The following is a 17,535-nucleotide window of genomic DNA, read 5'->3' on the forward strand; positions in this document are numbered from 1 at the left end:
AGTTTACGCTTTGTGTGTTTTGTTGTCTTTTCAGTTATACTTTTTATCATATTTCAATTATGAAACAAGGGTTACACAAATCTAATTTCCGTCGCAGCGAGGTCGCAGTGCGATCGCCGTCTAGTGGAATGGGGCCTTTGAACCACATGTATTTCATTTTCCACTTCAGATATTAAAAGCTTTGCATGTTTCGTGCAGTTAAAGACCTTAACGCAACACATTCGACCGTCGGAATTAGAAAAGCAGTAATATCTTTCATTGAAAGCACCCATGTGTGAAATAGTGGTACTTTTAGATATGTCTACTCATTACACAAATACATACTCGCCATATTTTTCCATGCATCTTTTTACGTGTGACGACAAGTGGGCTATTCTGTTTTGGAACCCTTCATACAAGTCATAGCGACCGAAGTAGTCTTTATGAGAGTTAACGTTGATTGCTTCGCTCGAAAGCGCTTTTCTTAGTTTATTCACTAAGTTGTCTTTTTCGGCGGCAGCCTCCGAGCCTCTGCGAATGCGCTCAAACGTTCCTCTTCTGAAGCGACAGTTTTGGTTCTTGTCTCCATCTTCCATGTTAGTAGGGCAGCTCGCCGGACATCCCGACTTCTCTCCGCCTTCTACTGACGAGTAAAACACGGGAGGACAGCGTAGAAGCGGTTCGCACACCTTGCCGCCGATGTCTGCCGAAAACGCCCGAGTGTTATCGTACGAGACCAGTCGGAGCTCCGACGTGGCGAACGTCGTCCTGTGGGGATTGTGCAACAAGAAGTCAAGGAGATGCATGTCCATAATGTCCCATGTCATTTGCCGGGTGATGCCCAATCGTTTGAGGTCGCTAAACCAGGCGTCGTGATTCAGGAAGTTCTTCACTTGGTTGCTGAGCTTGATGTCCTGCTTAAGATCCTTGATCTTTCCGACGACTACGACGTCAAGGATGGGGTGTTTTTCGGCTGGGTCGTGGCGAAGTTGGCTGGCTATCCATTCAACACTGCCGTTGGCACGGATGTTCTTTGTCTGAACGTCCGAGAGGTACCGGCCGAGGGTAGTGTGATCTTTCTCGAAGTCTTGGACGACTTCTCCTTGCGCGTTAATCACCCCTTTAAGGACGACGGACCCGTCGAGAAGGAGACGGCGAGACGCGGCGACAGGGACGCGACCGAGCCCGACAAGACGATCGACGTGGTACGACACCAGTTCGGCCAGCCCGCCGTTGAACAGCTGACCGCCGACTTGCTTCCTGGGTCCGTCGCTGACGACTTTGAGATACGCAAGGTCATCGTCTGCAAAGTTGACAAGGATGTAGTCCCGTCCTTCCACAATGTACGTGTGCTTGATGGCCGAAGTCTTGTACACGTCTCTGAGTTTGTTGTCGAACTTGTCGACGTCGTTGTTCTCGCAGAGGCTGTTGTATTCAGCCAGCAGAGTTGACGCCCTGCCGTCGACTTCCTCGTAGATCTCAGGGTCCTCCTTCACCAGGAGGGGTGCCATAACCTTGTCCGCGAGAACTTCGTCCTTAAACTGGATGCCCAGACTAGGTACCTGAGGAGAGAGTGGTAGATTCAAACGTGTAGTTACGACATAGAAAGGTGGCCTAGTGGTTAGCGTTATTTACTTCTAGGTTCTAGGTTTGAATAAATGTTGTTCTCTTGAAAAAGACACTTAACACCCATTTCCTCTCCACTCAGCTGAAAATGATTACATAGCTTTGGTTAGGAACGTCATCTCGGATGGGACGTAAAGCCGGGGGTCCCGTGTTTGAGGAGAGTCAAACCTCAAGCACGTCAAAGAACCCACCACACTTATCGGAGACAGTAGGGGGCCACCCCAATCTGAGGAATGAAACCTTACAGTCATACCTAGCTTGTATAAACTGTACAAAACTGCTGTCAGTGACATACCTAAAGGCGGGTCACGTCTGGTTATGCGAAAGAAACGAAATGCTCATGCAGTTTTGGTGGCCGAAAATACATGCTTAGCCAAAAGTTGTTTTCGTGAAGAGCAAACGTAACTGCAACTGTGCTGAGTATTCATCTCTATTAACGTGTATACACGGCTACCTTAGAAGATACGGAAGTGGCGAGTTTGAGCCTCTCTATCATCTCCTCTGGAACCTTGCAGACATGGCTCTTGGTGAAGAGGATGTCAGACAGACGATCAAGGCGGTACCTGCACAGAATGGTGTAGTTATACTTGTGTTACGCGTCAGTTTCAAACTGCAGATGTGCTGAATTGCGTTATCATTTTGCGTTATCATAGATGACACGTTTGTTGCATTTATGAACGCAAAATTCAAACAGATGCCCTTCCTTCACTATATATGTGCAAGATGTTGAGACTCGAGCTCCTGTAGTATATACGACTGCCCATCAACATTGCCAATGGTCATTGGAGGTGTTTTGGAGTGCAATACACCAGCATGAAAAATGGAGAAAAAAAGATGAACGAATGAATGACTGAATGACTGAATGACTGAATGACTGAATAACTGAATGACTGAATGAATGAATGAATGAATGAATGAATGAATGAGTGAATGAATGACAGATACCTGTAGGCAGGCGGCATGTCCCCCGAAGCTACCCTCTCCGGCACCAGACAGCGGTCGTTGTCGATCAGGACGTAGTTGTTGGTCTCCTTATCTGCGAAGTGGGAGTGGCCGGACTTCATGCAGTTGGCCAGGTACAGGAACGGCACGTAGGTGAAGAAGTTCTTGGGGTGAACCAGGTCAGCTAGGAGCACGGACAGGCGGGTGTACATGCCGATGTCGGGCAGCCAGGCGGTGACGAAGGCCGACACGCCGTTCTCGTTACGGTCGCTGAGCGTGCAGTCGACGTCTTCCCTGGCCAGGGCGGACGCGTTCTTGTCCATGATGTTGGAAAAGTCGAGAATCATGCCAAATGAAGGAGGGGTTAGAGACGTCTTCATGACTCTGTCGAAGTAGTGCGCCTTGAGTTCTCGAAGATGGCTCTCGCCCTGAAAGTGGAGGATGTTGCTGAAGACGGACTTGAGTTGTACCTTGGTCTTCTGGCAGTCGCTGTCCGTGTACTGGTACAAGTCGGCGGCGAAGGACACGCCGCATTCCTCCCTTGTCTCTACCTCCTGCCCCGTGTGGATGGTAGCACCCTTCCGGTTCTGGATGTTCAGCATCCGCCAATGGTCGAAGTTTCCGAAAGTTAGCTCGGACGTCTCTTTACAGCATTCCTGACAGAGGTCCAGCCGCTCGAGTCTGACGCCGCTCAGTGTTTCGGGGTTATACTCGGACCACAGACACTTCCCGTGCGGCAGGCTCAGCGCGATGTCACAGTCGGAGTGGTTGAGAGAGATCTTTGGTTGCAGACACGGAGAATGTTTCTTCTCCACCAAGGTGAACTGGGATCGAGCCTTCCTCTTCACCGACTCGCTGTTGACGAAGAAGCACTTCAGCCGCACGTTTTCCGAGCCCCGGTCGGCGTCGGCCCTCTCAACTCCGTTGCTGTAGACTTTCAAGTTCTTCTCAGCGTTTCCCATGGCCAGCGTATTCTCCAACTCGATTTCCCCGCCGTATTCGACGTTCTCGTCGCCGTACCATATCCCAACCTCGTTGTTGACCACGGCACTGTTGGACAGGGTGACGCTGGGCTGGCCGTAGCTCTGCTGAAGGCCGACGCGGCAGTTCCGCATGATGGCGCTCCTGATGGTCACGCGAGACTTCTCGCCGGAAGTGACGACACACGACCGCCGGAAGTCCTCGACGATGGTGGACTCGATGACGAGGTTGGTGCCTTTGTGGTGAATACCCAGCCCTCCGCCCACAGCAAACACACTGGGAATAGCAAAATTACTCCCATGAAATAGTACGTTTTGGGTTTTGGCAAATCACCTTTTTTGATTGACGTATTATTACACGACTTACAAGAACATAACCCCAGAAAAACAATGTAAATGAGAATATGTTATTTTGAGTAATGGAAAACACATGTACCTTAGCTCCATTGTCTTCATGATCTAATGCAAGCGTAAGCAAAGGGAGACACAAATTCATTTCTTAAACATGTATAATTAGGGGATTATCAAGTCATTGATAAAAGCGGCTTTAAAGGAAACCCAAGCAATATTAGGGCCTGAAAATTGTGAATTTTGAAGGTCTGATCTATTTAGTCATCTCTATACCTGATTTGTTCAAACAACACTATCACAATGTATAGGGACATCCATGAGGAAAAAAAAATACGCTGTCGTTGTGATGTGAGAACTCACTGGAAATCGTCTCTGGGGTTTTTGTAGGCGCGAAACTAAGGGGATCATCGTACGGCACGTTTTGGTGCGGTTATAAAGTGCTCAAAGTTTGACGTTACTACGAAAATGAGCTAACAGTGTTAGTAAATGTCACTACCATAAAGATTTCAACATTATTTTATTTTCATTATTTGGGCACTAATATTGCTTTGGTTGCCTTTAAGATTATAGATTTTGGCGTCAAAGTACCACGCACGTTGACTATGAAAAGAACAATTGACAAATGGTTATGGACGTTTGTAAATTAACCATTTTACCTGTTGGATATTTTGGAGAATTCGCTGTCCGGCGGAGTGATCCGCGAGGAGTAGAAAGTGAAGCCGTCTCCGGTGAGATGTGATGAGGAGCTGGTCTGGTATTGGCCGATCTCGGTCACGTGAACGTTCTGTAGGGTCACCACGGCCTGCTGCACCGAGCCGCCTCCGTTACACCTGGATATCACAGCCCTGTGCACCTACATAGGGAAAAACAGAATGGTTCGTAGAATTCGGCAAAAGGAATAACTGGCCAGGAGAGTTAGTCCACGGGAAGGTCTTAACAGCGTCGCTGCAAATGAAATCATGTGGTGGCCAATATCCCCTGGCAAATATTCTCTCTATAGCCAGCGTAACTAGTATGATAGAGACTAGAGGAAGAGAGAGAGGGAAAATTGAGATAGAGAAAGGTAAGAAATTGTGAGAGAGAGAGAGAGAGAGAGAGAGAGGAGAGAGAGAGAGCAGAGAAAGAGAGCAGAGAGAGAGAGAGAGAGAGAGAGAGCAGAGAAAGAGAGCAGAGAGAGAGAGAGAGAGAGAGAGAGAGAGAGAGAGAGAGAGAGAGAGAGAGTAGATCCAGCGTCATTCGCTTGACATCGTAAGAATGGAGCATATCGTCATCATGTACATCACTTGACTTTTACTAAATGTTTTCTACATTTGTGTTTCAGAGAATGGATAATACCAGTGCTGTGAAGCAAATCTAAAGTCTTACTTGGAGTCTGCAACGTTCACCACCGATAGCGCCGCCTACGTTGTCGATGATTCCTCCCCCGATGAAAGCGATGTCCGAACTTTCCTCACCATGTATCACCCTCTGTGTGTCCAAGTTACCGAAGTTGGAGTGTGCACTTGCGCCCCCTTGTAGGAACCACGCGTTATGCAGAATTCCTATGGCGTACCTTCCGAATAGAAGCTGGTTCCATGGCTTTACCTCGCTACTGCCGGAGGGATAGCTGGTGATGACTATAGGTTGCCCTTCTTTAGTTCCTAACTTGGCTTCGCCGAGAACCTCTATCCGTGCGTCGGGTTTCATGAGAACGACAACCCCAGGGTTTACTATCAGTTGACTGCTGGCCGGTACCGTAACAGCGCCCTCTATCACCACGAAGCCTTTGGTCCACTGCAGCGCGGCGTTGTTCAGGGTTCCCCCCTGGATTCTCTTCGTCTCGACGGTCGGGTCGTCGAGGTTGACCGCCTTGACGGAGAACTGTTCCGTACACGACTCGTCCGCGACTCTCCCGCCCGCGGAGTACGCCAGTCTCCCGCTGACCGACACCAGGACGTCCCATGCTCCCTCCCTCGTGAGGGTCAGGTTGGTCGTACCGATGCCGTAGTACAGGGTTACCGTCCTACCGGGGGAGTCACCGACGACCACAGACGCCTCGGCTCGGGGGATGGAGCGGATACTCCCGCCGGTGATCTCGATCTTCACGGGGAACGGGGCGCCCACGGGCACGGTGTCGGGATAGGTGATGTCTAACCTGCAGCCTCCGCCGGCTAGCCTGAGAACAGACTTCAGGGCCACGGGCCCGACCATGTCCAGACGGACGTTGATCAGGACGATGATCATTGCGAGGGTCAGCAGAACGATGATGGTCTTCCGCGTCAGCAGACGGCCAGGTAAACGGATACCTGACGGACAAAGATGTTACGGTTATCTATTTGGTTGTAACTTCTCTGGTCATGTATTGCTGCAATGTCTTATCAGGGCGTCACTGAAAGCAGTGACTAGACACTGAGTGAGACACCCTGGTAGAAAACAAAAATTGAATAAAAACAAATTAAACAGCGACAGGCAGCAAAACTCTATGTCACACCACAAACTTTCTTTGCGGTGAATAAATCATTCATTCTAAAGTATTAAAGCCGACCTAGAACTAGCACTACCGCCAGCCAAGTCGGAGGTAACACACTACGTGTCACAGAATCTGTACTATTAAAAGTTGAAAACAATACGAACCCGTAGCAGCCATGTATTGAACTTGACTTTGGCAGCGATGCCAATAGTAGCGAAGTGAAGGAAAACGTGGTGGGAGTGAGAGTTACGGCTGTACGGCCAGCGTAGATCCGTACCTCCTGTAGCAGCGCCTGGTGCCACCTGCAGTGTGGAAACACAGTAAGTCACTCTGACCAAGCGCTGACATGTACACGTGAAAAATTTGTACATGTGCAACTGGGGGTTTACATGCGCAAGCGCGATTGAGCTTACGCCGCCGCGCGCTACATAGTATACAGTAAACTAGTCACCATTTATGAGTTTCTACGGTCCAACTCGGGCAGGGGTGAGAGCTTTAGGCCAGTACTAAGTTAAAACAGCTGACGAACCTATATATTTAGAAGGTTGTAAATGTTCTTGTTTTCTTTCTAACGGTTGTCCTTAGTTGCATTTGTCACACTGATGCGGACACACATTACCGACATACCACTGATTTTAACCTGAACTTTAAACGTGACCACAGACGACTAAGTAAACAGTACACACTGACTTGTTGCAACGGCGGTACAATGTTTTGACCGTCGTGTTAACCGGGGACCAACGTTAATTAACAATACGTCCGTCATAAGTTGGAAAAATAACTGACCGAAGAAGTAACCACAGATGAGGACTACTGCGCAGGCGTAGAGTGGGAATATTACACATGTAGTGTTTATCTGTTTAATATCAAATACAGACTGGTATAAACCGCCTTGTGTTTGTGGTATGTCAAAGTCAGCATTTGCAAGGCAAATCAGGCTTCGTTAAAATAAAGCAGCCATCCTCAATTGAGGTGAAGCATGATGTTTTTGTAGTTGCTTATGGTGCAATGCGGCTTCACTACGGCTCGCGTTTGTGCCAAGCACACCGGGTCACCCCTACTATTTCCGAATGTCATCGGCAATATTTGCTCTGGCAAGAATCTTAAAAATACTTTTAGATTTTCATTTCTTATCTTCGTTGATTCTGGAAATAAGACATCTGTTAACTTTAGCCCGATTATAAAATCCGACTTCTACGGCCAACACAGCCCTGGATGTTTCACTATGAATATTCGTCAAAACTGTTCATGTAAAACCAGTCAAAACTTGCAGAATTGTCTACAACTTACGAGTTATGACGCCAGTATTGATAATGAGACGTTGTATTGGGTAAGACATCACCATTGGTGTCCTGTGTCTTTATGGTTATTATTCTCTCCGAGGGGACCTCTTAAGGTTTAGACAGAAATATTTGTTCTTCGCTTAAAACAATAGGCTTTACTAGGCTTGTCACAAAGACTTCCTTCCTATCGTATTCTACTTTGGTCTTAGAGTGAACACTCATGGTTGCATTTTTCAGACATGGACAGAAATCTGCCTACAAAAGATCTAAATCATCATCTTAAGAGCAGCAAAGCTGTAATAAAAACTTCAGATTCAAGGTTACATATATCTGCTCTACGAAAGATCGATCTAAACATCATCTTTGTAAAATCTGCAAAGCCGTAATCAAAGCCCCAAGGTTGCTAGCCAAAACTTTGAACCTTGCGGTTTATCCAGACACGTAAGTACACAAAACACGGCGGAAGGTGTGCGCGATAGGAACTAAACAAGCCGGGGAGCCTCCCGGGCCTTCACCTCTGCCCGTCAGGACAGGGTCGGGGGCGCACGACGGGGGAAACATTGCCCCGTGCCTCTTGCTAATCTCCAAGCAGATGTGATGGAGGCTACATTGTTATGTTTTATCAAACTGCCCGTTTCTGTGGTAAAGTCACAATCTAACAAACTGTTTTGCACTAGGAAAGCGGCTTGTAACAGAAACGGTGTCTCACAAATGGTTTGTCACAGAAACGTTTTGTCATGGAAACGTAATGATTTAGCCATCCAAAACATCTGCTTGGAGATTAACCATTAGTCCGCTATGCTTACTCAGCATGAGCAGTTTGATATTTACGTCAACGAAAAATGCTTTTGGTTACGGTGGATCATATAGATTTAAGGGTACCTAAGTTTGGTGGGTCTCTTTATATCACGTTTTCCATTGGCAAATTAGAAAAAAAATAATACTAGCACGGACAAGCCCGATGATTTTGATAGTTGTGAGTACTCAGTCATTCTTGTCTTGTGCCTTTCAGACGTCCTTCACATTTGTACTTTCGTGATGAACCCCTTCGCGGTCCGCCCCCTAAGCATGACATCATTGACTATCAAGTTCTGCCTACTCAGCACACGGGAACAAGGGAAACTTGGCTGCCTGGTGTTTATATATAAATATATATTGCGCCCGGCTACACATAACCGAACATGGTCTTCCGGCCTTCCCCCAACCATGGTTGGGATCGGGAGTAGGTCGGCTGTGGTCGGCTGGTGTTCGCCTGTGTGGACGGAGGGGGGGTGGGGGGGTCTGGAATGGGTTGGCTGGTGGTTGGGAGTAAGACGGTAGTCGCAAGGCTGTGTTTGGGAGTCAAAGTTTAATCTACGTGTAAAACTGGCCAGACTGCTCCCGACATACCGCCAATCTTGATACGCAGGTGGTTGGGAGCCATGTTTGGCTATGTGTAACCGGGGATTTACGTTCCAACTACAGACTTTATGACCGGCAATAACCCTGCAAACTGAACTTGCTCAGGTTTCGTGAGACGTGACCCGCGTCCTTCAGTGTAAGGCCGAAGACGTTTCACCTTTGCCCTACTTCTTCTTAAGGACCTTAAGTTCCGAACCATTTGCGCCGAGACTTGGACCTTTCGTGGTCCACCACTTTAAAACGATTTTATGTCTGTCAACGCCTGCTTGCCTCAGCACTGAGCCAACGGATCTCAACAGGACTGCGGAGTTACGGGGGAAACAGACGCACATTTGCTTTGCATATCCAATCCAAATTCATCGACGATGCATCGCTGTATATAAATGCACACAAACACCTAGTTCGTTTTCTATGGACATTCTGTGACCGGAGATGACCCTACTCTGAGACGTGCTCACGTTTCGTGTCACGTGACACGCGTTCTCCTGTTGGGCTGAGGACATCTCAACTTTGCCCTACATTTCCTTTAAGTTCTAAGTTACAGGGGGCCAGTGTCAGTGAACTGTGATCGCCAGAAATGAATGGAGTGTTTAGGAACAGCTAGGGTCGGATTACAATTTGGCAACGCACACCGACTTAAGAGGTAAATATCGATCAATCGTTAAGTATGACACAGGTAACCGTGGACTACTATAGACTTTGTTTCTTTACGCAACACCGTTCACTTTGAACTTCAAAAGTCATGCCATAGGCTTCATGGCAAAGGTAGTCCCATTGCCTTTTTGAGGGCCATAGGGGAAGTGGGTTATTGATTCCCTGTGTCTAGGCGAACTCTCTACTATTACCGCCCTTTACCTCCCCAACCGAAGCCCATTTCTAAAGATGCCCATTCTTACAGACACCCATTTTCCCCATTCCAGAGGATTCGAACCCAAGACCTCTGGGTTCTGAGCCAATCACAGTAACCATTACACCATTAAGCGTCATGGAGGAAGTCGGAAATTTCGTTCTGGGTGTAAAGTACATTATTCAAGTCTACTAATATAACTTGTCTACAACATACATAACTTTGCAACGTTTTTGTCTATGTACGGCATTGGTCAGTATCAGACGCGCTATAGATTACTAGTAAGCTTTAATACAGGTGTCAAATTCCTACAGAAAACTCAAAAGACATTCGGGGTGTCGATGGGAAATGCTGGTGGCATTTCAAGCATCTATAACCAACTATCTAATTGCATATACAAGTATCTGGCCCGAGAACTCACTTGGCTACTAGGCTTGAACCGATTCATTCGTCGGAACACAACTAAAAGCACCAGACTTAGCAGACCTGAAGACTTGGCAAGCTCATGATCCGGTCATCTGGAGACAGTTAGCCTGTCCAGCTCGGGGCCTTCCTCTGAGACGACGCATGCGCAAAGCAATGCCAAGATGAGGGGCAAAGGCAATACTCTCTAACGCTCTAAAGGTAGGTGGGTGAAGGTAGTTCCATAGCCTTAAACGTTGGGGCAGTGGGTTGTTATCCACCGTGTCTAGGGCTCGGTATTGGAAAGCAGAGTCCAACCCTCTACTTCCACCACCTTTTACTTCCCCAACCGAAGCCAGGTACCTATTTTTACACCTAGGTCGAGTGCATAACATCTGTGGCTTGCCAGAGGATTCGAAACCAGGACCTCTGGATTCTGGACCAAACACCCTAACCGTTACGCCAACACAGCGTTGAGTACGTTCTAGTACGGGCAAAAACTCCTAAGAAATTACTTCTTAAACACAAAGTCTACAACGATCGGCCAGATTCCTCTTGTGGATGAAACGATAGTAGAATGTGGCCAAATCGATTGACTGATACTCAATAGTTACTGATCCAGCGAAAGACAAGCTGTCTAACTAACCGTAATCATGTTAGCCATCAACGTTCACGGAGACAATTACTGTTTTGCTTGATCTAGCCTGGATGCCGGACCCCTTCCACTGGCCGTGACACAGAAGACAGACTCTTTTTACAGTTTTTACAGGTTCATTGTACCAGGAAATTCCCCTCGCTCTTTCCGACAAATACAATGAACAGTGAACCACGGCCATGAAATACCTTTGACATTATCAATACAGCCCAGTCTTCCACGACCCTAAACTGAACCCGTCAGCTTTATCAAAGCTTCAATATGATAATTAGGACAAAAGAATTGCCCTCCGTGGTCTGAAATCTAGGCTACAGGTCACCAGCCATGTTGACCATCGAGTGACCCAGAGTGATGCGACAACGCCCCATTTTCTATCAATCAAGAGTTTCAAGTTATCAATCTCCATTATTTGCTTTTCACAACAACGTCCACTATTTATAACAAAGCCAAAATTGATCACTTTGAAAAGTCCTTCGCCGCCGTAAAATTCACCACGAAAAGTTAACAATCTACGGTCATTGGAAATAGTTCCTATGAACCAATGTGTCACACAGAATTCACTAGTCTATTATATTAAGGCCACAGCAAGTAAATTTTATGGATGACATCCTCCGCAGACTCCAAAATTAATGAGATAGGGCGAAAAAAAAACAAGGCGGGCCAAAAAAAACAAGAGTCCTATATTTTCAAATTTTGAGATCATAAGTCTTGTTAAAAAGAATTGAGGTGACAAAATATGATATAATGACCAACAGGTCTTTTATTCCTGTATTCAACCAATAAGGTTTCATATATACATGTAATATAAAACCTCCTTGATTTAATGTAAACATTTCCTTGTAGATGTGTATACATCTCAATAGACTAACTACAACAAATGCAGAAAAGAGCTTGTTGTACCATCATCTGAAGCAACTACACTGGGAATTCATATGCGATGAAACACCAAGTGTGTATACAGCTCAATTAACTAGACCCTCCCCCCATTATTTATATAACGTTGGGTAACATAAATTCGCGGGGTACTTAAATTCGTGATTTTTCGAAAACGGGGTATTTAGGGATATGTGCTAGATGCAACATCAGTAATACCGCTAGAAATGCAAACTTGACAGATTAACGTATTCAGAACACTGTCTGAAAAGCTTCGATAACTATGCATTAGAAGTTGGCTACGTCAAAAGCTCTCCGTCCGTTATTGTCACAGTCTTAGGGCTTCGTGGGAGAATTATACTACATAGTTGTTCGCGGGTTTATAAGACAAATGTCACATCCGCTTCCTGCTCAACACAATTATTTACAATACAACTTATTAGAATCTCTTTTGCTAACCTACAACTGGACTCTAAGTGTGATTAATCATCAAAACGCCTCTTTGTTGCTAAAACCAATGGCTACGGCACTACGGTGAATTTTCCCGCCGCCATATTCGTTACCCAGAATCCTGCTATTCGGCAGACGACAAACGTTTGCGAGGAACACTTTCTTGTCTAAATGTTGTGTGGGATCGTGGACTGATGGCGATATTTTCCTCAAAGTTTGCTCTTAGTACAAGCAGAAACACATGGACATAGTAGTACTACCAATTCAACGGCATCCAGCTAACGATGGTGGGGATCGACTTTGAGTGACGTTCTACCGACTCAACAAACGGGATGTTACCGAAGGCCTAATGTGTGTATTTTTTTTTACTTTGACACGTCTATATCCATAGCACTCTCCTCAAGCCAAGGATGGAACGAATAGCTGCTGTATAAAATGTAATTAGCGGTAAGATATTCCAGACGAATCTTCTGTCCCGAAATAATGTTCACACCTGTCCGACAACACCGTCATTGTGCGTGCGGCGGACGGTAGTTTCAAGTTGAAATATTATGGTGTCAGCACGACTAGAGACAAAATCTACCATATATATGATTAGTGCAAAGATAGTACATGATACTGACAGAATAATAGAAAAAAAGGATGGTTTATTGTTCTGCTAGATTGATTTCAGTCAACCAGTATCGGAAAAATGGCGAATTTATGTTACCCAACGTTAATGTCCTTGCTAGAACAAATGCAGAAAACAGCTTGTTATTATACCATAATGGGCAGGAACTACACTGGGTATTCATATGCAATGAAACACCTTAGACTGTCAACGTTTACGACATATTTGCCAATTTTTGGCATGTTGACTACCGTCGGAGGGCAATGAAATTTCTTGTTTTTTATTTCGAAATCAGGCGAAAATTAATGAGCGCGCTGATGTCATCCATAAAAATTACTTGCTGTGGCCTAAGTTAAAACTTCGGACGCGGTTCAGGTATCCATATCAAACTCAGGACAGCGTTTCATAGGCTTTGAGCCAGGACTGATTTACTGATCATGAGTTAGAGATCTCTTAGTAAGTGCTGGCGCTATATGTACATGCTAGATAGAAGTTTGGCACTTAGTAACGTCCCGGCTTTGTTATGTGTTTGTCCGATCCCAGCTGTTGTTAGATAGCCAGGGCCGACAAGAGATCAAACCACTGACCAGGGTATATGGCAAATGCATTTACCGTATAAACACAGAACTTGGCAAACAACGTGAACACATTAGTACTGGAATTCTACTCCACTCTACTCATTAGTACTGCTACACTTTTACGCTCTGCCGGCCATTGCTGGCTGCCCCACGCTAAACAAAATTGTAAACGACAAGAGGCAGTGACAAAGAGGTCCTTTGCAAGATGAATGATTTTCACTACAAAGTTTTCATATCAAAGTGGGGACTTTACCCACCTTATGGCGTGCACAAGAGTGAGTGGACGTCTTCTGCAAATCCTGACTGAACGGTGTGCTGACTAGTACTAAAGCTGATGATGATGTAACCCTAAGTAAGACGAGATGCCAAGGCGAGGGTCTGGCGGACCAAAACACTTGACTTGGCCCCGCTCCAAGCTAAACATGGGCCTCTGCGTACTGCATAACAATGAGAAAGGACAGTAGCCTTGGGGCCGAAGTGATGCCATAACCTATCCTTTCCTAGTGGCCTCTTTTCTGCTTACCTAGCAAGTTGACAGACTCCAGCTGACATGCAGTAAACAAAGACTGCACGGACTGTTCCACTACCAGTGGGTAAGGAGGTTAAAACCTCCTTGGTACTCCTTGGTGCTAGGTATATATAGTTATTCATACTTATTGATACCCGCTGCACTAGTGATTATGCAGCAAATGTATTCATCTCGGTACTTGGCTGCTCTAAAATACAAGTCTACGATTACATGTACGCCCTTTGTAGATGTACGGTTTACCATAGTGGTACATCATGTTTTTCCCGGTGATATAATGGGTACCCTGTTTGGTCTCGGCAAAAAAAACATGGTGTAGGTTCCAAACAAAGGGTACAGTGGTTCGGCCACCTGACAAGAATGCCAACCACCCAACCGGCTTTAAGAGCCTACACTGCCAGGCACTCAGGAGTAAGGGCCAGAGGGAGACCTCGCCGCCGATGGAGAGACGGAGTAGCAGAGACCCTCGGTGCGCACGGCATGACACTCCAGGAGGCCACACACCTGGCAGCAGAACGTCGACTACATCTCCCCGCGACGCCCCCCCAGGCATAAGCGGAAGGATAAAGTAAAGTAAAGTAAGTAGGTACGCCGGACACTCGAGGAGTCCATCTACAAAAGGGTATATCCGTTAATTATTATACTAGGCACTGCTAGGCACAACTAGCCTGGTACCATCATCCGTATACGCGTTGTAACCGCTTCGCTTCCTAACCACGGATTTAGCAAGCGAAAAGATTTAGCCAGCGGTTATACTACAGAGGATGGTACCCAGGCTAAGGCATAGTCATAACGGTCGCTGACTGGGCCCCGATGCTGATTAGATCTTGAGCCCGAAACGATTTTGTCCCCAAATAGATGCCTGGAGATTAGTATCTGTAAACTTGTTGAAGTGGCCAAAGCCCGACTCTGCAAAACAGAACGTACCACTGAGGAGGAACTTGGAAGATATTTACGGATAAAACATTTTTGAAAGACTACCAATACGGTTTACACCAAGCAGATGTTGGGTAGGAACTCCGAAATGTTTTCCGATCTGCTGTTTTCTCTGACAGAACTCTACTACTAACTTTAGTACTGTCACAAAAAAGCAGCAGATCGGAAAATTAACGTTACTACTTCCTACCCTTATATCTGCTTGGAGATTACCGACGCTGCACGGCATACCATAGCCGCTAGGCTGCTTATCGCTAATAGCAAATACCACCGGCGCCCCAGCTCTCCAAATCAATCACGCTAACCGCAAGAGGTCAGAGTCCACAACTATTGGCAATCCCCGCTTATTACAAAGACCTGCTGTAATACCGATCTGTTTTGCTGTTTATCGAAGCAAGAAATTGCCTAAACGTTACTAACTTATTGAATGCGCTAATGATTGACCCAATGAGCTGAAAGGGATATTGTACAATTTCGGACGGTATCATTAATAAACAGCGAAGGACAAGCCAAGGAAAGCATTTTTAAAAATAATGGCTGTAGCCTCATATTTATTATTCTCGATGACGGCATCATGATTTCATACTGATTTGTGTAAATCATCGTATTGCAATAAGGTACCAACTGAAAAAAATTAAGGTCCATACATAACTTAAAATGATATTTTAGAACCCCAAAACTCGTCATCACCTCTGAGCTTTATCTTTAAAAAATAGACACATAGGTACTACATGTACGCAATGCTGGAATTCAAGTATAAACCATGACAGGGGCACGCTGGTGTACATGAGGCCACAAGGGCCAATGGTCGCAGAGGGCAGGCAGGGACACGCGGCACGGCACTGCTGAGTGGCAGAGTGGCACGTTCTCGCTGAGCCACGTTCACGTGTGCCGCGTGACCACGTTTTAAGAAGACATATATATGTAGAGAGAAAGGGAGCTTGAGAGAGAGTGAGAGGGAGAGAGCTATGACCCCGATTTTAGCCAATCGCCAGATTTTTTTCCAATTTCAGTCCGCCAGGCAAGAGGTTTGTTGCAGAAAAGTAATTATCTAGGAAGCGCAGTATGACAGGTCTAATATTCACCAAGCCAGCACAACATTTATGATATGATGTTTTGAATAAAGCCAAAGCTTGGAAAGAAGCCAGGGTCATATAGGCCGGGGCTGACACTCGCTGGTCGCTGCCCTTAATCAAAAAGTTTGAGTGTAGGAGCCCCGGTAGTAATCGGATGGCACCCAGGCTAGAACAGCATTGTTTCAAAGCAAGAAAAGAATAATCTACAACCAGTTCTAACCGGCACAATAACTAGTCAGTCACGACCAGCCCATACTGGCTTCACGTGTCTACCTGTGTACACAAGCTTTAAGCGTGCTGCATACCTTTTATGGCCGGGAGGGTGATACTGAATGCAACGTCAGCAAACAGGCCGTATTCCTGTTACAATAAAACGAGGGATTTCTCGTTTTCCGAACCAAGACAGCTGATCCGGTAAACGCTTTTTTCATCTCCAATACAATACAGTACAATACAATACAATACAATGCAAAGCAAATACGTGGTTGCCTAATTAATCTGAGATCACGGTTTGTACAAGTCAGAAAGATTTAGCAATCTCAGTTCTTTCACTAACATATGGAAGCCTGCACAAATATACAGTTCCAATATATTTGATATGACGTTTATAGGTTTGGTATGGTAAAAATTACAGTAACGCTTGCACACATAATGCAATTTAGGTCTCCCAGTCTGATTTGAAAAGATGTGCAGGTGTTCAATTACTACTCTTGCAACCATTAACCATGAATCAATCCTAATCACAAAGAACAAAGACAGAACTCTCCACTTGAAACAGACATAAACGTACACAAAACATGCAGAGTTAAAAAAATGAAGTCATTAACGAATAAAACGAATAAAGAATGCTAACCTTTTGCTCAGTCCCTAACCACCGGTACCCAGGTCCCAGGGTCACCACCCTACCGACCGGCGTCTGCACAGGTCTGACGACGAAGCCCCGAGTCTGGGCTTTTTGAGTGCTCACGGTCCAAAGGTCGATGTCGTGCCTAGATGACGTCTGGTCTGTCTAATCTACAGAGGTACCTGAAGTATATGGTGCAATTTTGCCTAATTATGCAAATTTATTTGTATACCTAGAAACGAGTATAGCTATTAAACTAACTTTACTACTTAGGTTGATAAGTAAAGTTGTATGTCCATGCATAGTAATAAAATTGGACGAAATTGTATAAAATAATATATGATAACAAATTCATGTAAAATTATGTTAAATAAAGTTACGTTGTATTCGGTACAATTGCTGAAGAATTCTTAGGTACCACTGTTAGATTTGGATACGGATTCACACATCAGTTGAAAGATCATAATTCTAAAACAAAACCATGAAAGAACATGATTGATAGTTTGACAATTAAATATTCTTACATGTATGTTCTTTCTATCTTCATCGTCCACTCACAGATATAGCACAATCACACACCTTAAAATGCACCAACAACACTTTCCTGTGACTGTTTAATACACCGCTCTGTTCGTCCTTCAACAAAGACCTTACAGTAAGCACACTGACACGCTATTCATGGGTAACCCCTCATAAAATGTGCAAAGCTAAAAGTAAACAGTGCAGA

The 17,535-nt window shown here is 45.5% G+C and overlaps 1 protein-coding gene across 2 annotated transcripts; it reads right to left on the minus strand.

Moving 5' to 3' along the window:
- Positions 1-164: 164 nt before the first annotated feature.
- LOC136439633 (uncharacterized) lies at positions 165-17,432 on the minus strand. 2 transcript variants are annotated; one of them, XM_066435103.1, is made up of 7 exons: positions 16,818-17,432; positions 6,492-6,629; positions 5,244-6,163; positions 4,535-4,731; positions 2,551-3,804; positions 2,060-2,168; positions 165-1,541 (listed from the first exon to the last, which is right to left on the minus strand). In XM_066435103.1, exons 2-7 carry the CDS (start codon positions 6,502-6,504, stop codon positions 309-311), a joined length of 3,726 nt encoding a protein of 1,241 aa, XP_066291200.1. In that variant the 5' UTR covers positions 6,505-6,629; positions 16,818-17,432; the 3' UTR covers positions 165-308. The 2 variants fall into 2 exon arrangements, with proteins under 2 accessions (XP_066291200.1, XP_066291199.1); XM_066435102.1 differs by lacking the exon at positions 16,818-17,432 and adding an exon at positions 13,684-13,899.
- Positions 17,433-17,535: the final 103 nt, after the last annotated feature.

This window comes from Branchiostoma lanceolatum, chromosome 8 (genome assembly GCF_035083965.1).
Source record: "Branchiostoma lanceolatum isolate klBraLanc5 chromosome 8, klBraLanc5.hap2, whole genome shotgun sequence".
Lineage (NCBI taxonomy): Eukaryota > Metazoa > Chordata > Leptocardii > Amphioxiformes > Branchiostomatidae > Branchiostoma > Branchiostoma lanceolatum.